This window comes from Schistocerca gregaria, chromosome 10 (genome assembly GCF_023897955.1).
Source record: "Schistocerca gregaria isolate iqSchGreg1 chromosome 10, iqSchGreg1.2, whole genome shotgun sequence".
Lineage (NCBI taxonomy): Eukaryota > Metazoa > Arthropoda > Insecta > Orthoptera > Acrididae > Schistocerca > Schistocerca gregaria.
This window is the reverse complement of record NC_064929.1, coordinates 149,433,814-149,454,630: the sequence shown is the minus strand read 5'-3', so window position 1 is coordinate 149,454,630 and position 20,817 is coordinate 149,433,814. Positions and strand designations below refer to the sequence as shown.

At 42.4% G+C, this 20,817-nt stretch overlaps 1 protein-coding gene across 4 annotated transcripts in view; it reads left to right on the top strand.

Annotated features, from left to right (window-relative positions):
- The window catches only part of LOC126293598 (protogenin A-like), a 450,940-nt gene that overhangs the window by 339,447 nt on the left and 90,676 nt on the right, over positions 1 to 20,817 (top strand). For all 4 annotated transcript variants that reach the window (XR_007552316.1, XM_049986876.1, XM_049986877.1 and 1 more), the window contains exon 6: positions 20,163 to 20,487. Coding sequence is in view for 3 of the 4 variants with exons in the window: in XM_049986876.1 (XP_049842833.1) it covers positions 20,163 to 20,487 (325 nt within the window). In the remaining variant the exon portion in view is untranslated. The remainder of the gene's footprint in view (positions 1 to 20,162; positions 20,488 to 20,817) is intronic.

Sequence of the window (20,817 nt, the reverse complement as noted above, 5' to 3'; positions counted from 1 at the left end):
ATTCCATACAAATACTTTCAGAAACGACTTCCTGACACTTAAATCTATACTCGATGTTAACAAATTTCTCTTCTTCAGAAACGCTTTCCTTGTCATTGCCAGTCTACATTTTATATCCTCTCTACTTCGACCATTATCAGTTATTTTGCTCCCCAAATAACAAAACTCCTTTACTACTTTAAGTGTCTCATTTCCTAATCTAATTCCCTCAGCATCATCCGACTTAATTCGACTACATTCCATTATCCTCGTTCTGCTTTAGTTGATGTTCATCTCATATCCTCCTTTGAAGACACTGTCCATTCCGTTCAACTGCTCTTCCATGTCCTTTGCTGTCTCTCACAGAATTACAATGCCAACCTCAACGTTTTTATTTCTTCTCCATGGCTTTTAATGCCTACTCTCAATTTTTCTTTTGGTTCCCTTACTGCTTGCTCAATATACTGATTGAATAACATCGGAGAGAGGCTACAACCCTGTCTCACTCCCTTCCCAACCACTGCTTTCCTTTCATGCCCCTAGACTCTTATAACTGCCATCTGGTTTCTGTACAAATTGTAAATAGCCTTTCACTCCCTGTATTGTACCTTTGTAGGGTCAGTAGTGCCTCACGTGTTACAATATTTCTACGGAAACCAAACCGATCTTGTTTGCCATTGCGACGCATAAATTTGAAATTTGGCACGATGGTGCCTACAATCTTCCTCTGTAACTGTGCAAAAGCGTGGTGCTCCACGACGTCATCGTTATACTCGTCGACGCTTCAAACGGCGAGGCTTCGACATTTAACGAAGAAAGGAAGTTCGTGTGTGCTGTAAAGGCAATTCGGTCCGACGCCACCGTAGACGTGCCACACGATGAGGACGTCGTCACTCCCGCCCGTACTCACGTTTCACGCCTTCTTTGGCCGTCTCTGGAGGTCAGAACCGCGACGCTAGGCGTTGAAATCACGCGGTTTTTTTAATGGTGGCGGAGGAAAACATTTCAGAGACACCGCCGCTCAGAATACACACGAAAAGGCCTCAGGGGATGTCACAAAGGACGTCCATGAAACAACGTCCTCCCTCGGGACGTTGTTTCCGACGCATTTTGCGGTCGTAAACGACAGTTGTTTGTTTCGACACAAAGACCGCGTCGCAACTGCTGTAGCGCCTGAGGGGTAGGCAATCCTGCGACAATTGCTCATCTAAAGCAGCCGCGAGGCTGAACCTGTGTCAAAGTTTCTGGCTGGTAACATGTGTCTGTCTATCTATCTATCTATATCCGAATCCCGCTCCAGCTACTGCCGGGTCTGTGTGCTGACGAGTCCTCTCCCTTTGGCTCGGTCCTCCCACCACTTTTCTTCCTCCACTTGCTGCCAGGTCACACCTCTCCATTCCACAGATATTCTCACTCCCATTTTCTACCTTGTTCTTGGGCGCCCTCTAGGTCTTTTCCCATCCATCTTTAGTTCTTCCATAATTTTGGGGAGTCTCTGCCCATGCATCCTCTTAACATGCCCATACCATCATAATCTCATTTTTTCAATTTCTTCTCTCATACTTAATTGTTTGAAGTCCTTTCTAATCTCTACATTCCTTACTCTGTCCTTTCTTGTTTTTCCCGTAACTGCTCTGAGAAATTTCATTTCTCCTGTTTGCAGTCTGCTCCAGTTTCTTTCTGTCATTGTCCGTGTTTCTCCACCATAAATGACAATAGGGAAGTAGTAATTCTTATACATAGGAAGTTTTGCTTTTTCTGGAACTTCCTTATTCCAAATCAGTTGTTTTATTGTTTGGTAGAAATTGCCTATTAATTTCGTTAGTTATTCTTCCATCCCTAAATAGGTGAAACTTTCTACCACTTTGAGGGATTTTCCATTCATAGTAGTATTTCCATTGATCCCTTTCTCTCTTCCAAATACCATTACTTCACTCTTATCTTTATTTATTTTTAATCCGTATCTTTTCATTATTTCCTTCCGCGCATCAAGCTGTAACTGTACATCTACCTCTTTATCACCCTGTATTACCATATCATCTGCAAAAATCATCTTTTTGTCTTTTTCTTTTACTATATCTTTAACTGTCCTATTCATTCCCTCCATCACAACATTAAAAAGTACAGGAGATAGAATACTTCCTTGCTTAAGTCCTTGTCTTATTTCGAAGTGGTGTTCTGATTCTACAATTGTGTCCTCTGTACAGTGTCTTTATTACATTAATGTATCCATCTTCTATATCTATCTTCTTCATTTCTTCCCAGAGTCTTTCCCTGTTAACTGAGTCATATGCCTTTTATATGCCTATAAAAACCATTATCACCCTTTTGTTGTACTCCTAACTTTTTTTCCATCAGTTGACGGATAGAAAATATCAGGTCGATCGTGCTTCTTCCTTTCCTAAACCCATGCTGTTCATCACTCAGCTCCTTTTCTATCTTTTCACTTATTCGATTTAGTAAAATTCTTTCAAAAATCTTGGCTGTATTGACTCATAAGGGTTATTTCTCTGTAGTTTTACAAAGTATTTTATTGCCTTTCTTGAAGATGGGAACAATGTCTCCTGTTCTCCAATCGTCAGGTATTGTACTATTTCTCCACACGCTTGATAGTACACTATACAGCCACTGTATTCCCACTGGACTTGCTGCTCTTACCATACTTCATTAGGTCCTGTGGCTTTCCCCCCATTCATCTTCTTCACAGCTTTTCCGTTTCTGGCAGGTAACACGTGTAAGGTGCTCAAACCAAAGATACCGTGGTGCTCTTAGACGAACTCTTTGCCTTTTTATTCACGCATATGTTAATGTCACACACGCGCCAACACGTGAGTTTTTTGTTTTGTTTTGTTTTTTGAGAACACACCTTCACCCATCATCATTATTTTGATGGTCCTTCTGAAAATAGCCTACTCTGGATGTGATGCACGTGTCCCAGCGTTTCTGCCATTCTGCGAAGACATGCTGAAAACCAACTTATGAAAGGTCCTTCAGTACCGCCTCCGCAGCCTTCACTACTGCTTATAATGACTGAAAGTGGCTCCCTAGAAGGTTTGGAATAGAAAAAAGCCACAGGCGGCTAAATCCCGTCTATAGGGAGTGTGAGGGAATGCACTTCACATTGACTTTTGCAAGATATTCGGCAACAACATTTGCAATATGCGGCCGTGCATTATTATCGCGGTGCAGCATCCAGCTCGTTTCACGGATACGTCGTCTTTCGTGCCTGATATGGGTTGCCAACGGTATTCAGGAAATCCCTGTAGTATTGTTCAGTTATTGATGCGTTTGTGGGTACAACATGCTGATAAACTATTCCATCAATATCGAAAAATGAGATGACCATAACTTTCCCAGCAGGAGAAACCATTTTTTTGGGGGGGGGGGGGGGGGGGGGTTGTGGTGAAGGAGTTTTGCATATTGAGTTTTTATGTTTGCTCTCAGGGTCAGAGCTGTGTATCCAAGTTTTATCAGCCGTGATTACCTGTGAAAGAAAGACCGGATCTTTTTCAAAAATCTGCTGCAACTGTACGCAGGACTCCACTCGAATGTCCTTCTGTTCAGGAATCGGCAGTCTGGAATCCCACGTGCACAAACACGTCTCGTGTAAATTTTGTGTCACCTAATTGTGGGCGGCACCTATTGAAGTTTTCATTAAAGTTTATTCGTCTGCCCTCTCTCACGATGACAGCAGCGGCTTTGATGTTATCTTCCGCCGGCCGGTGTGGCCGAGCGGTTCTAGCCGCTTCAGGCTGGAACCACGCGACCGCTACGGTTGCAGGTTCGACTCCTGCCTCGGGCGTGGATGTGTGTGATGCCCTTAGGTCAGTTAGGCTTCAGTAGTTCTACGTTCTAGGGGACTGATGACCTCAGAAGTTAAGTCGCTTAGTGCTCAGAGACATTTGAACCATTTGTTATCTTCCGTAAGAGCAGTAACTGTACTTCCCGGTAAACCTTTCTTTGAAATTGATTGTCTACCCTCTTATACCATAGGCAATACCAACATCTATCATTAGGGGACGGGGAGGAGGAGGAATTTAAGGGTCTTAAAAAAAGGTTGTTGGCTGGCGGGGGGGTTACTTTAGGACGACCACAGAAAATTAAAAAAAAAAACGCTAACTTCGTTAATAGTTGTTGACTGTCACTGACAATATACTTTTTAAAGAGATATAGATTTATAAGTTGATCCAGAACCTGAAAATATTGTACATGACGTTCATTGTGAAACGACAGATTTAGCACTAAGGCTTAGATTTTCGGCTAAGTTAAACTGAAAAATTTAAGACATTGTAGAATTTGGTTGAAGGCTAAATAAACATTTTTTCAAAATTTTATAATGAAAAGTACCTGATTAGGTTATAGTATTTTCAAAAGGTGGGCATAAAGTACCCCCTCCGTCTGTGATGATTAAACAGTTTAACTCATGTTAGAGCCCAGCCGTGGAGAAGAACAGACTCTCCCTAGGCCTCCTGTAACATTGCGTAGGCCAGAGCTCAAGGTCTGTTCTGACGAAAGCAGAATTCGGAAGCCGCATGCTGTTCATCGCGCTTTACCTGCATTGTTCCGGTGGGTGGTACTAAACAAATCTCAGCTTGCCTACCTCTTAACAGGCGGGAAGCGGGAAGAAGGCGTGTGTGTTACACAGTAAGTTAAAAGTACATCGTAAGAGTGCCGGCCGGAGTGGGCGTGCGGTTCTAGGCGCTACAGTCTGGAGCCGAGCGACCGCTACGGCTGCAGGTTCGAACCCTGCCTCGGGCATGGGTGTGTGTGATGTCCTTAGGTTGGTTAGGTTTAATTAGTTCTAAGTTCTAGGCGACTGATGACCTTAATAGTTAAATCGCATAGTGCTCAGAGCCATTTGAACCAAGCCGTCGTAAGATTTAACTCTGACGCGAGAAATTACGAACTTATATATATTTCTCTTGAACAGCCGTGGTATATATTTCTCTGTAACTTAGCAAACAATAAAGATTTATTGTTGGAATATTCTCGTACTTAAATTTAAAGGCACGATAAACTATTTCGTACAGATTTTGGAAATTGCATTGTTGAACCTAGATAACTGTATCTAGTCCCTTGATGTTTAAATGGTTCAAGTGGCTCTGAGCTCTATGGGACTTAACATCTGAGGTCATCAGTCCCCTAGAACTTAGAACTACTTAAACCTAACTAAGGACATCACGCACATCCATGCCCCAGGCACGATTCGAACCTGCGACCGAGCAGTAACGCGGTTCCGAACTGAAGAGCCTACAACCGCTCGGCCAACACAGCCGGCAGTCCCTTAAGGGTCCGCTTTCCTCAATCAGCATATAAAATAAGCGATTTTTAAGATTTTTAAATGAAAATTATTGAAGGAATCAATGTAAATGTGCTTGCGCATTATTTATTGGTCAGCATTAGGCCACTCGCCACCGCCGCCTCACCCCCCTCCTCCAATCAGAGGAGCTAAAGTTGCTCTGTCCGAAATACGGTGTGTCCATAATGGAAGTCCTCCATCTGCAAATCTTGTCTGAGAGCAAAACACACAATTTTCGTAACCTATAGAATATTACGGGAAGAGCGATAGAATAGTTTCTTTAATTTAAAAAATGATAATATGTTGGACGTTAGAAACAAAGATATAGTTTCTCATATGTTTTTCTCACGTTTTTTGCTATAAATAAAAAATAAAATAAAAAGTAGTTTGTTACTATTTGTGGACATGCCCAGGAGTAATTCGGCCAAATCTCAGAAAGATACCTTTTTTTAACTTGCCCGCATTCAATTCCGTCAGTTTGAGATACAGTGTGTTTCTAGCTCACAGAACTGTTCGATAGGGAATCGTTCTAAAATTTGGCTGAATTACTCGTAAGGCATTCCCACAAAGACTAATAGAATATTTTTTATATTAGTTTATCCATTATTTATTGCCAAAACCGTGAGCAAAAGCACACGACAAAACTACATCTTTGTTCCACGTGCCCGCCATATTATTTTTTAAATAAAAAAACTGTGCAATTACTTCGCTCACAATATCCTGTACATTAAGAAAATTGTTTGCTTTTTGAATTCAGATAAGATTTAGAGAGTGCAGGACTTCCGTCATGTGCACACCTAATTTTGGATAGAGCAACTAACTCTTTCTACGGAGCTTTAAGGTAAATTGGCTGTGAATCGGCTTCAATAAATCGATGTTTTTCATCTTAAAATCGATATTTAGAGTTTTTTGAACAAAACAGTGGTTAAAAGAATGGGACATCGAGAGCTTTAAAAATCAACTTAAAAATCTTGGTGTTTTTCCACACCCATATTTACCTCTGCTTTCATATGTCAGTGTTGACATTAGATCCATGTTCGACGATCTCTACTAGACAACCGTTTTTCAAGTTGGCAGCCCTGTTGGAAGATACGCTTTGCGACGCTCTTTATTTCCGTTGTATAACTGGTTTCCCAGGCTGTAATTTGTTTTAGTGTAGGGGAGTTAGCAGGTGTGAAATTGTAGAGTAGCTAGCAATATTTTTTAAATATATTCATCGGGAATTTCCTGTAGACAAAATTGTTTCTCCAACATAACAAATACTCATAAATTATTACATCTGTTACATAAGATCTTCGTTTATCTCCTCAGGATGCCCCTCCAGGTGTTCCGATCTTGTACATCTTCTTGCTCTGCGCCAAGTCCTCTCATTGTTAATCGTACATTTTGGAGCCAGGCGTCGTAGGCGGTCATCTTCTTTCCTTCCGGTTCCCATTCCAGGGTAATTTTCGGCTTTCTGGCTTCCTCATTCTTCGTACGTGAGCGTACCATTTCTTTTGTCCATCACGTCATGTATTCCCTCTTCTACTTTCATTCTCTTTATTATTTCGTCGTTTCTTATTTTCTCCTTACTAGAAATTCTTGCTGATCTTATACAGAAGTCCGTTTCTTCTGCTTGCACTTTTTTTTATCTGTTTCAGATTGGTAGTCCAAATCTCCACTCCATACATAACTAAGCACTCTCGTATCGGTTTTTACGTGATTCTTCTGGTTCGGTTTATTTCGGTTCTTCTCCATAAGATTGAGATGAGCGATGCAGTGACCTTCATCCCACTGCTAACTCTTTTATAAATATCTATCTCTGATTTTCCCTCAATCTCTAAAATGGATCCCGAATAACAGAAAGTATTGACAGTCTTAATTTTCTTTCCCTCTGTATATGAGTCATCTGGATCATTAGTGAAGTATTCTGTTTTCTGATAATCCAGAGTTTCTGTATTCAGTTGCCTACTGGTTACATTTATAATTTGCATCCTCCCCATCTTGTGCTATAACTACTTGATCATCAGCAAATAGTAGGTGATGTAAATAAACTACATCTTTAATCTCTAGCCCCATCCCAGTGCATTTACGAGACCATGTCTTAAAGACTAATGTCTATATAGATTTTAAATAATGTTGGTGACATTGGTCAGCCTCGTAACAGACTCTTGCTTTTTCTAAATTTCTGTGAAACTGTATTACTTATTTTCGCGTGACATGTTATTTTTATATATTTCTTATATTATTTTAATTAAAGGACCATTTATGTTCGCCATATGTAATACGAGGTCTATCCACAAAGTACATTACGTTTTGGAATTAAAAATAAATAAAGTATTGGAATTTTTTAAATTATATACAGATGAAAGCCACACTTAAATACTATTTTTCTACATAGTTGCAATTTAAATTAAGGCACTTATCGTAGCGATGGACGAGCTTGAAAATTCCTTCGGCGTAAAATTCGGCCGCCTGCGCCTTCAACCACGTGGTTACCTCTTCTTGAAGCTGTGCGTCGTCATCAAAACGCTGCATAGCCAACCACTTCTTCATCGCTGGGAATAAGTGGAAGTCGCTCGGTGCCAGGTCGGGACTGTACGGCGGATGAGGAAACAACTCCCACTTAAAAGATTCGAGAACTTCACGAGTGGCATTTGCCGTGTGGGCCCGGGCGTTGTCGTGAATCAGCAAGATCTTTGAGCCCAACTTTCCCCTGCGCTTGTTTTGTATTGCTCTTCTGAGGTTGTGCAGAGTTTGGCAATACCTTTGAGAGTTTATTGTAGTGCCTCTTTCCAGGAAATCCACAAAAATCACACTTTTTCTGGCCCAAAATACAGTCATTACGTGGTTGAAGGCGCAGGCGGCCGAATTTTATGACAAAGGAATTTCCAAGCTCGTCCATCACTACGATAAGTGCCTTAATTTAAATGGCAACTATGTAGAAAAGTAGTATTTAAGTGCGGCTTTCATCTGTATATAATTTTAAAAAAATTCCAATACTTTATGTATTTTTAATTCCAAAACGTAATGTACTTTGTGGATAGCCCTCGTACTATCAAAGTTTTCTCTGGACAGTATCATACGCTTTTTCTAAATTATGAAAATTAATCCTGTGTTTTTTGATTTTTCCCCGAGTTTTTGTAAGATCTGTCCTAATGTGAAAATATGGTTTATGCATGATCTACCAGCTGCAAAGCCACATTTTTCTACCTTGATTTTAAAATTTGTTTCCAGCTTATTTTCACTTTTCCAAAAATTTTCATTACGGTGTTTGTAACACAAATTCCTTGATAGTTCGAGTAGCTTTTGCATTCCCCTTCCTTAAATATAGTATTGATATACCCGAGCTTCATTTTCGTGGGTTCTGAATCTCCATGTAACATTTTATTGAATAACCGTGTCATTAGTGTCACAATTTTTTCACCACCATATTTTAAGAACTCCAGACTGATACTGCCTGGTCCAGGTGATTTACCATTCTTCCCTGTTCTTAATACTTTGCTCACCTCGTTTCCTAAAATTTGGATCTTCTTCCCTTCCTGTTCCCTTTCTTCCACGATTCCTTCCTCCAGATACTCCTCTCTGTGCTCATTTAATAATTTCCGGAAATATTCTTCTCATTCTTTTGGTGTTACCGGTTGAAGACTGGTTTTGGCTTTCGTCTTTTGTTGGAGTCCTTTTGATACTGTCCACGCTCCTTCACTCTCCAAGATCCTAGTTTGCTATTGACATTGGCTCATGCCCTTTCTCATGCTTCATCTTTGCTACCCTTATTTTTTTATCACTTCATTCTTCTTTTTCTTGTAGGTTGTTCTTGTTGCTCCACCTCCATTTCCTCTGACCACCATTCTGCTGCACGGCTGTGGTTGTTTCCTCTTATGCTCTGCACCTCTGTCGCTATGTTTATAATATTGTGTTTTATATATTCAAATATTTCCTCTGTATTTCATATAACTCTCCCAATGCCCATTCCATTTTGGGACCAAAGAATGTTCGTGTGCTTTCATGTCGTAGGCTGTCTGTGTTATAGTGTAGATCATGAGGTTTCTCAGCACAATTCGGTTTAACATTGTTAGAATCATTCTTTGCATTCTTCCGTGGCCAAAAACTCTTCATTTTTACTAGATGATGGTCTGATCCACACTGGGCTCCACTATGAGATCTAACATCCGCTGCCTTGAAACTACTTGTCTGTTTGTTAGTAATATAATCTATTATAGAACGAAGTTCTCTCGTTTTCTGTTGCCAAGTATATTCATGAATATCCGTTACTTCCAGGTCAAACTGTTCACAAAGTTTGTCAGTCGTTCTCCATTGTCGTTATATTCTGTCTCTCCAGGTTTTCCCACTATCGTACATGATTCTTTAATCCCTACTCTTCCGTTCATGTCATCCATGATAATCAGTTCCTTCCTTCTTGGGATTTTTTTCTGCAGTCTCCCCAAATATTGTCCAGAAAGTATCTCTCTCCTGGTCTCTTGCATCATTCGTGGGTGCATACACACCAATAATTACAACTTCCCTGGCAAATAGTCGCTTCTGCCACAATAGTACGTTCATTAATAAATTTCCAATTTGTGATTTTCTTTATCCATGCTTTCCTTACCATAATGGAGATTGCTGCATTGGCTCTTACCGCTTTGGACACCTCACTCCAAATATGTACATAATCACAAAGTGCTTCCTCTCCTTTGCCTTTCCTGGTGGTCTCAGAGAGTACAACAATATCCATCGTGAACCTGTCATGTTTCCTTTTTTCGTCGCCAGTTCGTCGTCCAAGATCCCAGTCTTTCCGAGGCTTATTATTAGGTTTTTTATCGTTTTAATTTTTTTCACGTGAACAGCTGGCCCATTGCACAACCACCAACCTGGGGACCAAGTAATTTATTCGCCGGGTTTTCTTCCTTTAGCCTTTGATAAGCCAGTGTCACGCTACAAGACAGCAGCAGCTAGTTTTGGTCCAGCCCGGGTCTCTTATTTCCCCGGTACCTATTCCCCTATCCTCCAACCGGTGAGGCGCCCGATGGGAGACCAGAAACTCCACACGGGCTAGGAATGTTTCCTGTGATTAATATGAGGCAATTTATGTTGGCAGTTGGTTCCATGAGAGTGGCCGAACCTGAAAAGTGGGTTCTTGAAGCAATTAAAGGCGCCGAAATAACAAGGAGAAACAAGGAAAGAAATAGAGAAGACAAGGAACATGTAAACCAAGAAGATTATGCTGCTGGAGTGTATTAGGACTAACAGAAGTGAATCACAGATGAAATATAAATTCGAATTTCATAATAATCAATTTTTTTCATGTTTATTGTATGCACAAAAGTCTATTCGAGCTAGAAGTCCGAATTTTTTTGGATGTTTCAGGGTACTATTTTCTGGAAAGTAGAGTACAGGCACTAACAGACTATCAGCAGGAAGAAAAATACATTCAGGTTAATTATATATAAAAGGTGCCCGTAATTTTGATTATGGGGTCCATATGTTTCTGGAATGGGGTGCACTCAGCCTCGTGATGCCAATTAAGGAGCTACTCGACCGAGTAGTAGCGGCTTCGGTCAAGAATACCATCATAACGACCGGGAGAGCGGTGTGCTGACCCCACGCCCCTCCTATCCGCATCCTCCTCATGATGATGACACGGCGGTCGGATGGTGCCGGTAGGCCACTCGTGGCTTGAAGACGGAGTGCATATATATTTATAGAATAAAACTTGTGGCTGAAATGACATGGTTGTAGTGTACCTTTTTTTAAATAGACGGCTCTTAATGTGTACTTAATTGTTCCTAGCATCTGAGTATGACAATCAGTGCATAGATTCCAAGTATGGGCCGTCATTTACTCATATCCACAAAAAATGTAATAAAATCAGTGTGAAAACTAATGTGATTAATTGCGTCCCAAATATTCAACAATAAACACACCTGTTGTCCTAGTTTTCATCCTACTAAGAGGCCACGATTTTTTAGTTAGATCCGTCTAAACTTTATGAACATTGTTAGCATATTTTCAGGTGTTCACAGACGAGCTACCCTAATGATGACTGGTAACTAAATTTCTTAATAAAATTAGAAAATGTTGTTCAAGACTCGACAAATAATGTGCAAAAAGATTTACCTTGATTGATTCATTACTTTTTCCAAACAAAACAAATCGTAAAAATCGCATATGTTATAGTCTGAGGAGAGTGAACCTTTAGGAAGATGTGACTAGGAGCGCCAGCTAGTATAGGGTGGCGCATATGTAAGTATAAGGGAAATGCAGGCAACAGAATGCTCAGCTGTGTACGCCTAAGCGTTTTCAGATGCACCCTGAGCATAGTTCGGATACCAGTGGCGGCGAGTCCACGGCTGATGCCGTCTTTCATTTCCTGTATTACGTGTGCATTTGTTTCCTAGACCTGCCCTTCAGGTGTCCCCAGAGGAAAAATCACATTGTGTTAGATCCGGCAGTCGTGGTCGCCGTAAGTGTTTGCAAACAGTTTGTTTCTCAGCGATGCGGCTGTTCCCGGCGGAGGTTCGAGTCCTCCCTCGGGCGTAGATGTGTGTGTGTATGTCCTTAGGATAATTTAGGTTAAGTAGTGTGTAAGCTTAGGGACTGATGACCTTAGCAGTTAAGTCCCGTAAGATTTCACACACATTTGAACATTTTTTTTTTCTCAGCGAAGACCTCATGGACAGACACCGATGACCGTAGTAGTCTGGTCCCTTTAATCCCACATACCAACCAACCAACATAATGGACTCGTTTCAGGGATACCTTAGACGGCATGTTGTCCCGTTTTGCTGCAAGAAGCAGCATTGTCTTGAACACAAATTGAAAAAATTCCATACATGCAACCGTGTTGAGGACGGAGTCAAAAAATATAGGTCCAACGATACGCGTTCCTCTTCAGTTGAAACTTACGGGCAGAGAGGCCATGGTCGATGTATAAAATTTCAACCTAACGTTTCGTCTCCATCTGCGGGAGACATCTTCCGAGGTTGTGCAGCTACTGCCACTGAGGCTCCAGGTAGTCTCGCATTTATAGAGAGCATACAGGGCACCACCACTCGTCACGTGATGCCGACGGTATGCCTGTCTTTGGAAGGCGTCATCATTCTCGATTAAGAGTAACCGATTGTCATTCTGCTGGCGCAACGTCGACATCCATATTTTGTCCAAATTTAAAACTCCCTCTTTTCTATTAAAATTATTATGGTGTTTGTGAATCTATTGCTTCTCTATACATGCGCGCATGGTAATGGGATGTTCGTGCTAGAACGCTTGTCTCATTAAATTTAATTTCATGGTTCCCATCTCGAAAAACATGCTCAGTTACGGCCGATTTTTCGATGTGTCCTAAGCGACAGTTTCTTTTATGTTCGGCTAAGCGGGTGTTTACACTTCTTTTCGTTGTTCCAATATATACTTATCCACAACTGCATGGAATATTGTATACCCCAGGTAGGGGGTGCCGGCGTCTTTTGCAGTTCTTAAATATTCCTTCATCTTCTTGGTGGGTCTGAATATTGTTTCGATCCCATACTTGGCCAAATAGATTAAGGAAAGGCAAGCCTACGTTTCTAGCAGTTGTAGACTTAGAGAAAGCTTTTGACAATGTTGACTGGAATACTCTTTTTCAAATTCTGAAGGAGGCAGGGGAAAAATACAGGGAGAGAGAGGCTATTTACAATTTGTTCAGAAAGCAGATGGCTGTTATAAGAGTCGTGGGGCATGAAAGGGAAGTAGTGGCTGGGAAGGGAGTGAGACAGGGTTGTAGCCTATCCCCAATGTTATTCAATTTGTATATTGAGCAAGCAGTGAAGGAAACAAAAGAAAAATTTGGAGTAGTTATTAAAATCCATGAAGAAGAAATAAAAACTTTGAGGTTCGTCGATGACATTGTAATTCTGTAAGAGACAGCGAAGGACCTGGAAGAGCAGCTGAACAGCATTGGACAGTGTGTTGAAAGGAGGGTATAAGATGAACATCAACAAAAGCAAAACGAGGATAATGAAATGTAGTCGAATTAGGTGATGCTGAGGGAATTAGGTTAGGAAATGAGACACTTACAGTAGTAGATGAGATTTGCCATTTCCGGAGCTAAATAACTGATGATGGTCGACGTAGAGAGGATAAAAAAGATAGACTGGCAATTGCAAGGAAAGCGTTTCTGAAGAAGAGAAATTTGTTAATATCGAGTAAAGAAGAGAAATTTGTTAATATCGAGTATAGATTTAAGTGTCAGGAAGTCGTTTCTGAAAATATTTGTATGGAAGTGAAACATGGTCGATAAATAGTTTGGACAAGAAGAGACTAGAAGCTTTCGAAATGTGGTGCTACAGAAGAATGCTGTAGATGGGTAGATCGCATAACTAATGAGGAGGTATTGAATAGGATTGGGGAGAAGTTTGTGGTACAACTTGACTAGAAGGAGGGATCGGTTGCTAGGACATGTTCTGAGGCATCAAGGGATCACCAATTTAGTATTGGAGGGCAGCGTGGAGGATAAAAATCGTAGAGGGAGAGCAAGAAATGAATACACTGAGCAGGTTCAGAAGGATGTAGGTTGCAGTAGGTACTGGGAGATGAAGAAGCTTGCAGAGGATAGAGTAGCATGGAGAGCTGCATCAAACCAGTCTCAGGACTGAAAACCACAACAACAACAACAACAACAACAACAACTTGCCCAAAACTTTCTCGATACGGTCCGTGACTTTATTAATGAACGGTAGGAAAACTTTTCCTGTAGGTGACCGTTTCTTTGTTGGTATATCCGTTTTTCATGAAGGCTGACCGTAAGTGATTAAATCACCTTGCAAGTAAGGCGGCTCGCAGATTTTGTTGCCCCTGTCCACCAAGGTTTTCATGACACCTCTTTTTTGTCTCGGATGATGGTTTGATTTCTTGTGAAGGTATCGATACGTGTGTGTGTTCTTTCTATATACCTTGTGAGTCAGCGTCCCACCCACCCGTTTAATTATCGACACATCCAGGAAATTGAGTTGACCGTTACTCTCTTTTTCCATCTATGCGCTCTATAAATGCGAGAGTACCTGGAGCCTCAGTGGCAGTAGACGGACGACCTCAGAAGATGTCTCCCGCAGATGGAGACGAAACCTCAGGTGGAAATTTTATACGTCGACCACGGCCTCTCAGCCCGGAAGTTTCAACTGAAGACAACACCGGCCGTGAAAGCCTACATTGTATGATTATACGCGTTCCTGTTACACCACACCAAACGCCGACTTTTCCATCACGGAGTAGTTGCTGATACAGTGTGTCAGGGTTCTCCGTTGTCCAGTACCTCTGGTTATTTGATTTCACATGACCGGAAAGATGAACCGTGCTTCGTCAGTCGTGATTTAATGGAAAGTGTGTAACAAACCATCGCTCTTGTTCAAAAGAGCACGTGCGGAATCTACACGTTCCTGACACATCCTCCTGTAATTGCTGCTTCAGATTCAGACTTTTCAATACCCGGTGACAACTCTTCCTACTTCCATGCGCCTGTTGGGCCAATGAACGTTTGGTCTCTGAATAATTCTTCGGCGAACGTCTGCAGTAAATTGTGGTGTGCGAACTGAAGGAATCTTTGTTCTACATTTTGCACAGATCCTTAGGTGCGCCAATTTTTAGACTGACAGTGTACTGCTCTATATCTACAACTGTACTTTGCAAACCACCGTGAGGTGCATGGCAGAGGGTACGTCCCATTGTATCAGCTATTACGTTTCTTCCCTGTTCCATTCACGCTTGGAGTGCGGGAAGAATGTTTGAATACCTTTGTGGGTCCAGTTATTATTCTAACCTTATCCTCACGATCCCTATGCGAGCGATACGTAAGGGATTGTAGCACATTCCTAGAGTTATCATTTAAAGCCGGTTCCTGAAATTATATTAATCGACTTTTTCGCGATAGTTTACTTCTATCTTCAGGAGTCTTCCCGTTCAGTTCCTTCTGTATCTCTGTGACACTCTCCAAAGGATTAAAGAAACCCGTTAGCATTCCTGCTGCTTATCTCTGTATACTTTCAATATCCCCCGCTAGTCCCATCTGGTACGGGTCCCACACATTTGAGCAACATTCTAGAACCGGTCGCTTGAGTGATTTGCAAGCAATCTCTTTTGTAGACTGATTGCACTTCCTCAGTATTCTACCAATAAACCGAAGTTAATCAAGATGGTTCAAATGACTCTGAGCACTATAGGACTCAACATGTGAGATAATCAGTCCCCTACACTTAGAACTACTTAAACCTAACTAACCTAAGGACATCGCACACATCCATGCCCGAGGCAGGATTCGAACCTGCGACCGTAGCGGTCGCGCGGTTCCAGGCTGAAGCGCCTAGAACCGCTCGGCCACAGCAGCCGGCTGAAGTCTATCACATGCTTGTCCCACGACTGAGCCTATGTTAGCATTCCATTTTGTATCAATTATTCAAAATGACAGTCACAATCGTATTATTTATTTTGCCGCCAACCGGTTTCAACCCGCGGTGGGGTCATCTTCAGGGCAATTTACACCATTTGGTCGCTCGATGGAGTCGGCACCCTGCCTGTGCAAATTGGTGTAAATTGCCGTGAGGATGACCCCATCGCGGGTTGAAACCGGTTGGCGTCAAAATAAATAATGCGATTGTGACTGTCATTTTGAATAATTGATTATAAGTAAATTAATCGCTGTTTATCTCCATACAACTATGTCGTCTAAAAATTTACCATTTTGTATCCCTAAAGAGTGTTAAACCCATGATTTGGCAGATTACAACTGTGACTCATTGATATTTATAGTCATAGGATAGTACATTTTTTCGTTTTGTGAAGTGTAAAATTTTACATTTCTCAACATTCTGAGCAAGTTGCCCATCTCTGAACCACGTTGAAATCTTATCAAGATCTGACTGAATATTTATGCAGGTTTCTCTTTGTTGGTAGTCCTCTATCCGGACACTTGACTCGTAAAATTTCGCGAGTGTTCTTCATCAAACCTGTTTTCACGTATGCTTCCACTATTTCAATTCCTTCTTCTATCGAAAAAGTCATTTTGTAGACCGCAAAGAGAAACGTCTAACTTCACTCTGGCGGCATTTGACAGAAGAATGCTAACAATTGGACATTGCATAAGGCTGTGCATTGTTGTAGCTGTTTGTTTCAGAAGTCGGGATATTGCGTTCACATTCAAAGGGAAGGCGAGCTACGAGGCGTGTTTTTTAAGTATCGTTTTGAAATTAAAAAAGGACGTGCTAAGATATCTTAATAATTTCGTTTATGCATGAAAGCCTGTACCTTAATCTACGCACTGACGCCATTACAGCCTGATTCTTCCTTGTTTACGCTGTGTACTGAATGTTTAAAGGCGCGTTTACATTGAGCTCAGAACATGTTTTTGTTCGGAACATTGTGTGCAACTTGTTCCCTCAACATGTTGGCAACATTGTTCGTTGTTCGCATTCCCGTTAACACTAGCGAACAACATAGTCTGCTGCGGTGAACTGATACGTTACTTTGTGTACTCACATCAAGACATACGCTGTCAAGTGAAGAGGAAGAATTAATGGCATTTGGCGCTGCGTTAATAATACTTAACGAAATAAACAGACGAAGAAAACGATTTAGTCGTCGTCGGTGGACCAAAACATACATAGAAGACGTGGTGCGAATGACATGCTTTGTGAGCTGAATTTGGAAGACGGTTCTGACTGTCGCAACTTCAGTAGGATGTCGCCGTCAGATTTTGAAATGTTGTTGAATGTTATAGGAGCAGTTGTCTCAAAGAAAGTCACAAATTTCAGAAAAGCAACCCCTGTGAACCAAAGACTTGCCGGTACTCTTCGTTTTCTGGCATCAGGAGACTCCTGTCAACGCCAGCCATATCACAAATAGTTCCATTTCATCCAGGAAACGTAGATATTCAAATCCAAACCACTTCGTTTCGTAAAGTGTGTCAGTACCACATCCAGAATTTTTACTTTCCTCTATATTTCTTTTTTCTCGTCGGTACTGAGACAAGAGAGATTTAATTTTTTTGTCCACATCACTGCTGCTGGTGCCAAGCGCCGCAACTTTTTGTAATGAATCATGTTTGATTTTAGCATTTTTGTAACCTGCGCAACGTACATTCCACAGGCACTCCTCTGCCTCATAGAGCGACATCAGCTGGAAAATTTTGTCTCGGGACCACTCCATTTCAAATAAAAATGAAGGGACATGAAATAAACGCACCACTACACTCCAGCAAAACAAACACCTAAACACTCACTGAGAGCAAACGTACACTAGCGTTGCGTAGCGGAATTTTGTGGTAGCAGGCCACGGACAATGTTTCTTTGATCTCTACCGACACAGCCGTGGAACACTGATTTTGTGTTGCGAACATGTTGCCAACATCGGTAGTCCATTACTAGCTATGAACAATGTTGCGAACAATGTTGCCAACCCAGTGTAAACGCACCTTAGGATGCCTCCGATAATCGCGAATCCCGCCGACTGTGAAGTACGGGCTGTTATAAGATTTCTTAGTGCTAAAGGCCTAAAAGTGATCGATATTCATCGTCAGATCTTTGCAGTTTACGGAGAAAACATTATGAGTGATGGAATGGTAAGAAAATGGGCGAGAACATTTAAAGATGGCCGCACAAATGTGCATGATGAACAACGGAGTGGGCGTCCTTCGGTAGTTAATGAAAGTTTGGTGCAGGTAGTGGACAATAAGGCGAGAGAAAACAGAAGCTTTACTATTTCCTCCTTGCGGGATGACTTTCCTAATGTTTCTAGTAGTGTTATGTATGGCATTGAGACCGAGCACTCGAATTACCGAAAATTGTGCGCACGTCGGGTAACCAAAATGTTGATGTATGTGCACAAAAAAAAGGTTCAAATGGCTCTGAGCAAAAAAAATGGTTCAAATGGCTCTGACCACTATGGGACTTAACTGCTGTGGTTATCAGTCCCCTAGAACTTACAACTACTTAATCCTAAATAACCTAAGGACATCACACACATCCAAGCCCGAGGCAGGATTCGAATCTGCGACAGTGGTCTCGCGGCTCCAGACGTAGCGCCTAGAACCGCTCGGTCACTCCGGCCGTCGATGTGCACAAAACCGAACGTTTAGACAGTGCTTTGACTTTACTTGAGCGGTACAACGACGACGGTGATGATTTCTTAAGCCAAATTGTTACGGGCGATGAAACATGGGTGGCCTACGTCACACCAGAATGAAAGCAACAGTCCATGGAAGTTGAGCAAGAGCTTCGTTTTGCTGCAAGACAATGCCCGTCCGCATGTGGCGAATCAGACCAAAGATCTCATCACATCTTTTCGATGGGAAACTCTAGATCATCCTTCGTACAGCCCCGATCATGCGCCCAGTGACTACCGTCTGTTCCTGCACTTGAAGAAACATCTGGGCGGTCAGCGTCTTCAAGACGATGACGAAGTCAAAACAGTGCTGATGCAGTGGTTAACAAGTCAGGCGGGAGACCACTATGAGGAGGGTATTGAAAACTGGTACAACGTTATGACAAGTGCCTCAATATTGACGGAAATTATGTAGGAAAGTAGATTAAGGTACAGGCTTTCATGTAAAAATAAAATTATTTACATAGCTTAGCACGTATTTAATTTCAAAACGGTACTTTACTTGAAAAACACGGCTCTTACTCATATCTCAGCCACCCTATATTTTGCACTGGACTCGGTTTCGGTAGGACGACGGTTCAATCCCGCGTCCGGCCCTCCTGATTTAGGTTTTCCGTTGCGTGACCAGAAGTCCGGATTAAACCGGACATGTCCTTTTTAGCTCTTTGTCTGGGGTCCGGGCGGATTTTTACAGTGTGCTGCTTTTTCGGTAAGTTGAGCGTAGTACAGTTACATTTATAATTCGTCCCGTTCTGTTGCTCGTTTCTTAAATACTTTAACTATTGTCACAAACTTCGTGATAAACACGCACGAGGGCGGTGTCAGTAGGTGGCACCAGGATCGTCGATGTTATCGTTGATTGATCTATAAGCGAATGCAAATATCGATTATTTAAAATTTTCGTTTCGTATCTTCGCATTGTATTGGCTTGGCTTCGTGTGGTGCACGTGTGATTTGTGAGTGTCATTTTTAACCGAGTGAGTTACGTAAAATGTTTGGCTATGCCTAAACGAAAGTGTACATTTTCTGGCGTCCTTTCCCGTAAATATCCAGCTTTCAAGAAAGGGAGAAATGAATTTGAAGCGGAATGTAAGATATGTGGAGCTGGAACGTACGTGTTAGTGAGTGGCAAATAAAGGTACATGGTTTTATTTCACTGTTTCATAGCCATTCAATTTATTTGTATTCGGAAGGTTAAAGTGCAGTTTACATGTCATCAGGTGCTGCTTGAATTTTAGGTGTTGGTAGCGGTGCGTCGAATGAAGGGAGGTGAATGGTCTTACGTTTTTCGCCTTGTAAACAATTCCGTGTTGTTGACATAACAAAACAATTGACACTGTCACCACAATCAACGTTTTTATTTTTTATATTGCTCAGTTAACCACCACCTGACCATCAGCAACAATTAACTACTAGTTTTACCGGGAATTCCCGGCAGTCACGTGACTTGTACAAAGGTGAAGGGTGGTATCCTCATTGCAGTTGACCCGTTTGATGTGTCCTCTTTTTTTTCTTTCTTTGCCCTCCTTTTTGAAGCTGTTTGCCCTCCTTTTTAAACAATTGCATCTGTTCACCCTAACTTTCCGTGATTTCCCTAAATCGCTCCAGGCAAATGCCGGGATTGTTCCTTTGAAAGGGCGCGACCGACTTCCTTCCCTAATCCGATGAGACCGAATGACCTCGCTGTTTGGTCTCTTCTCCCAAACGGCCCAACCCAACGCTGTATTTTATTGTCTGTGGGGACTTGAGCAGCGGTGGCTTGCGTGTGTGTGGACAGATGCGTCGCGACGAACCCCGCGACGGGCAAGAAGCGGCCCAGCCCCGAGGCGCGGCTGTCGGTGCAGCGGCGGCCGGCGGGCGCCGCCGCCGCCCCCGCACGGCTGCTGCCGCCGCTGGCCGCCGTGGTGAACGCGACCGAGGGCGGCGCCGCGACGCTGGTGTGCGCCGCCTCCGGCGTGCCGCCACCGGCTTTGCGCTGGTTGCACCCCGAGGGCGCCGCAGGGGCGGTGGGGGCGGGGCTGGTGGCACTCGAGCTCTCCAACGTGACGGCTGCCAGCGCCGGGGACTACACCTGTGCCACCGAGGACGGCCAACAGCAGCAGGTACTGCCCGCAAACTGAGAGCACTCACGTGTTTACAAATCGAAAGGGTCTTGTGACAAGTAAACAGATCACCATATTTCCCGACCGACTCTCCTTTGAAGGACATACGCTTGGCCCAGTGATACTCTGCTTTCCTCCCATCAAACTCTGCAAAATACTCATTTGACGACAGTTACTTCCCAGCAAGCCAAGATTTTAATTTTGTGACCAGGAAGAATTTAAGTTTGTTTGTGTGGCCATCCTCCGCAGCAAGCATATAAATACTTGTTTTGTAAATCAAATTGCCTTTTTCTGCTGCTAGTTGCCTTATTTATCCCATACGCTTTTTGC